The sequence below is a fragment of the Palaemon carinicauda genome, chromosome 14, assembly GCF_036898095.1.
Source record: "Palaemon carinicauda isolate YSFRI2023 chromosome 14, ASM3689809v2, whole genome shotgun sequence".
Classification (NCBI taxonomy): Eukaryota; Metazoa; Arthropoda; class Malacostraca; order Decapoda; family Palaemonidae; genus Palaemon; species Palaemon carinicauda.
Window position 1 is genome coordinate 11,247,729 of NC_090738.1, and position 5,000 is coordinate 11,252,728.

Consider the following 5,000-nt stretch of genomic DNA (forward strand, 5'->3'; position numbering starts at 1 on the left):
GGACACAAAAACTTAATTCCTAAAGTATTTACAAGACCTGGAAACTTACTTGAGTGAATATTCCAAGACCTGGAAACTTCGGACACAAAAACTTAATTCCTAAAGTATTTACAAGACCTGGAAACTTACTTGAGTGAATATTCCAAGACCTGGAAACTTCGGACACAAAAACTTAATTCCTAAAGTATTTACAAGACCTGGAAACTTACTTGAGTGAATATTCCAAGACCTGGAAACTTTGGACACAAAAACTTAATTCCTAAAGTATTTACAAGACCTGGAAACTTACTTGAGTGAATATTCCAAGACCTGGAAACTTCGGACACAAAAACTTAATTCCTAAAGTATTTACAAGACCTGGAAACTTACTTGAGTGAATATTCCAAGACCTGGAAACTTCGGACACAAAAAGTTATTCCTAAAGTATTTCCAAGACCTGGAAACTTACTTCGAGTGAATATTCCAAGACCTGGAAACTTCAGACACAAAACCTTATTCCTAAAGTATTTACAAAAGCTGGAAACTTCGGACACAAAATCTTACTTCTAAAATATTTCCAAGACATGGAAACTTACTTGAGTGAATATTCCAAGACCTGGAAATTCAGACACAAAACCTTATTCCAAAAGTATCTAAAAGACCTGGAAACTTACTTGAGGAAGTATTTCCAAGACTGGAAACTCACTTGAGTAAATATTTCCAAGACCTGAAAACTTAATTAAGTTAGACCTATAAACTTAGGGACCTAAAACTCATGTACATCAGTATTTACTAGATTTGTATACTTAGGAGCAAGGAACTTACGTGTCTGTATTTCCAAGACCTTTTTACTTAGGAACCAGGAACTTAAAACATTTGTATTCCTAAATTTAGGGCCTGGAACTTACATTACTAAGACCTGTAAACTTAGGAGCAAAGAACTTAGGTTTTTATATTTCCAAGGCCTTTAAACTTGGGAGACAGGAACTTACATTGGGGTTTCTAAGACCTGTATATTTAGGACCTGGAACTTAGTACATTAGCATTTCTAAAACCTGAAACATTAGGTGATAGGAACTTATGTACGTTAGCATTTCCAAGACTTAAAATTAGGAGCAAGGAATTTACGTGTTTGCATTTCTGAGACTTTTATATTTAGGAGACACGAACTTAAAATACTTGCATTTCTAAAACCCGTAAATTTAGGACCTGGAACTTAGTATAGTAGCATTTCCAAGACCTGTAAACCTAGGGGATAGGAACTTATGTAAGTTAGCATTTCCAAGACTGACTTGTAAGCTTAGGAGCAAGGAACAAGAGCTTGCTTCGTTAGTATTTCCAGAACCTGAAAACTTGGGGCCCAGGAATTTTCCTACGCCAGTATTTCCAAGACTTGTAAGCTTAGGATCAATAAACTTACTTGAGGTGATATTTTCAAGGCCTATAAACATAGGAGCCAGGAAATTACTACATTAGTATTTCCAAGACCTGTAATCTTAAAGATAAGGAACATAATCATATAATTATTTCCAAGAATTGTAAACTTAGGAGTCAGGAAATTACTACATTAGTATTTCCAAGACCTGTAATCTTAAAGACAAGGAACATAATCATATAATTATTTCCAAGAATTGTAAACTTAGGAGTCAGGAAATTACTACATTAGTATTTCCAAGACCTGTAATCTTAAAGACAAGGAACATAATCATATAATTATTTCCAAGCATTGTAAACTTAGGAGTCAGGAAATTACTACATTAGTATTTCCAAGACCTGTAATCTTAAAGACAAGGAACATAATCATATAATTATTTCCAAGCATTGTAAACTTAGGAGTCAGGAAATTACTACATTAGTATTTCCAAGACCTGTAATCTTAAAGACAAGGAACATAATCATATAATTATTTCCAAGAATTGTAAACTTAGGAGTCAGGAAATTACTACATTAGTATTTCCAAGACCTGTAATCTTAAAGATAAGGAACATAATCATATAATTATTTCCAAGCATTGTAAACTTAGGAGTCAGGAAATTACTACATTAGTATTTCCAAGACCTGTAATCTTAAAGACAAGGAACATAATCATATAATTATTTCCAAGCATTGTAAACTTAGGAGTCAGGAAATTACTACATTAGTATTTCCAAGACCTGTAATCTTAAAGATAAGGAACATAATCATATAATTATTTCCAAGCATTGTAAACTTAGGAGTCAGGAAATTACTACATTAGTATTTCCAAGACCTGTAATCTTAAAGACAAGGAACATAATCATATAATTATTTCCAAGAATTGTAAACTTAGGAGTCAGGAAATTACTACATTAGTATTTCCAAGACCTGTAATCTTAAAGATAAGGAACATAATCATATAATTATTTCCAAGCATTGTAAACTTAGGAGTCAGGAAATTACTACATTAGTATTTCCAAGACCTGTAATCTTAAAGATAAGGAACATAATCATATAATTATTTCCAAGCATTGTAAACTTAGGAGTCAGGAAATTACTACATTAGTATTTCCAAGACCTGTAATCTTAAAGATAAGGAACATAATCATATAATTATTTCCAAGAATTGTAAACTTAGGAGTCAGGAAATTACTACATTAGTATTTCCAAGACCTGTAATCTTAAAGACAAGGAACATAATCATATAATTATTTCCAAGAATTGTAAACTTAGGAGTCAGGAGCTTATCTCAGTCAGTATTTATAAGACACTTAAACTTAGGAGCAAGAAATTTACTTTGAGTTGGAATTTCCGAAACCTGTAAAGTTAGGAGCCAGGAGTTTACTCTTTTAATATTTCCAAGAACTGAAAGTTTAGGATGAACGAACTTACTTACATTTGCATTTCCAAGACATGTAAGCTTGAGACCCAAGAACTTATGAATATTTAAAATACCTATAAACTTAGGAGCCAAGAACTTACTAGCATCACTATTTCCCAGACGTAAACATATGTGCACAAAACTAACTCAAGTCAGTATTTCTAAGGTCTATAAACTTAGGAGCCAGAGATTTATTCTAGTTCTTCTAAGACCTGTACACTCAGAACCCAATAACTTAGATAGGTTAACATTTTTGAGTCCTACACATTTGAGAGCCAGGAACTTTCTTAGCTTGGTGTTTTTAAGTCCTAAATATCTTGGTAACATTAATTTACTTACTTTGCTAATTCCAAGTCCTGCAAATTTATGAGAGCGGAACTTCTTAAAGCTAGATCTTCACTGACCTTCAAATTTCTTATTCAGAAACTTCTTAATATCAGAACTTGTGTTCAAATTTAGGAGCTGGGAATCTCTTAATATTAGAAATTTCTTGTTTTAAGAATCGAGGACCCCAGAACTTCTTAACATAGAACTTCATCTTAGAAATGTTAGGAACTACCTACTCCAAATACTGAAATTCTCCCTTCTGCAAAATTGACATCAGATAATTTCTTGTAATTAAATCCTGCTGCTGATTCCAGGATCTGGCGAGCTGGAATTTGAAGAGTTTTGTGCTTTGGCGGCTAAGTTCCTGATTGAAGAAGACGAAGAGTCATTAAAAGCAGAGCTAAAAGAGGCGTTCCGTATTTATGACAAAAAAGGTAAGTGCAGAGGAATGGATATACTGTGAAAGTTATAGAGCTATGAATAAATGAAACATCTATTCCTAAAATAAAATGAATGGGATGTCGGGGTTTCCAAGATTGTGATCATGAAGGGGATGATGTACAAAGTGTAGTCAGGTATGCATACATACCTACAGTAACCAATACAGCCGTTTCTAGTCCACTGCACTGCAGGAAAAAGGCCTCTGACGTGTCCTTAGTCACGTCTGAGGTTTGGCCAAGCTTCCTCACCACGCTGGCCAATTTAGATTCGTGATGTTAGGAAATTTTCGTCTGATCGTTCACAGCAAACTAATTTAGTATGGGTAATCATGGCAATACACGAACCCTTATATACGTAAAGGTATCCCCACTCAGAAAGAGACAAACATTCATATCACACCCACATACATATAAGTATGTGGGTGTTTGTCTTCCTATCTTTCTCATTCTACACAGCCAGTGTCCAATAAGATTTTAAATCGTTTCTAAAGCCTTAAAGAGAAAAATGACAATCACAATCCCATTTCCAGACGTTCTGCTAATCCTCCTTTCTTGTACAGGCGATGGCTACATCACGACGAGTGTCCTTCGAGAGATCCTAAAGGAGCTGGACAACAAGCTAACCGATGCTGACCTGGATGGCATCATTGAAGAGGTTGACGAGGATGGTTCAGGCACTCTGGACTTTGATGGTAAGCTGGTTAACCCTTTCCTGTCAAGTCTCCTTTGGATCTTATTATGAGTGAAATACGTAACTTACAGATTTTATTATTCAAATCACAGTTCTGAATAATTCTTATAATAAAGCACAAAAGTATGTAAGCCTTTGACTTAATGCAATACAGTACGTTATATATGAATATTCCGTTATAACTTTTCTGCCAAGGTGGAACTTTTGTGAACATGGTAGTTATAAATTCAATAAATTGATTTTTCATTAACTGGTATCAATTTATAGTAAATTTTTACTTGAAAGTGAATTATTACTTGTTTTATAAGAGGTATGAATTATTACCTGTTGTATGATGTTTTTAAGCTACATTTTTAATGTAACGTATCGTTAGCCTAATCTACTAATGGTACTTGTCCAAATTTTCATATCAGTTGTCTCTCAAAGAACGGATTAAGGATAGCCACTAGGAGTTTATGCAACAAAGCAATAGTTTTCAGTGAAATTTCTTAAAACATAAAAGAAATGCAATAAGCAAACATGTTGTCTTAGTCTCATAAAGTCTTTCTGCTTATTTAGGGAAACTATATTTTTTTTCCTAAGATGCACTCTAGACCTATGCTCTGATTTCCTGTTCCTTTCAGAATTCATGACGATGATGGCGGGCTAAAATTCTTCATTAAAAATTCCTTCCTTTTATTCCTATTTTCCAGTAGTTATTCTTTTCCTTCCTTTACCTCCTCCTCTT

At 33.9% G+C, this 5,000-nt stretch overlaps 1 protein-coding gene across 4 annotated transcripts in view; it reads left to right on the forward strand.

Moving 5' to 3' along the window:
* The window catches only part of LOC137653418 (troponin C, isotype gamma-like), a 75,080-nt gene that overhangs the window by 68,214 nt on the left and 1,866 nt on the right, over positions 1-5,000 (forward strand). For 3 of the 4 annotated variants that reach the window (XR_011046478.1, XM_068386784.1, XM_068386787.1), the window contains exons 4-6: positions 3,457-3,576; positions 4,143-4,274; positions 4,897-5,000. The exon at positions 4,897-5,000 is cut by the window's right edge. Coding sequence is in view for 3 of the 4 variants with exons in the window: in XM_068386784.1 (XP_068242885.1) it covers positions 3,457-3,576; positions 4,143-4,274; positions 4,897-4,922 (278 nt within the window). In the remaining variant the exon portion in view is untranslated. The remainder of the gene's footprint in view (positions 1-3,456; positions 3,577-4,142; positions 4,275-4,896) is intronic. The other variant, XM_068386785.1, reaches the window with a different exon arrangement.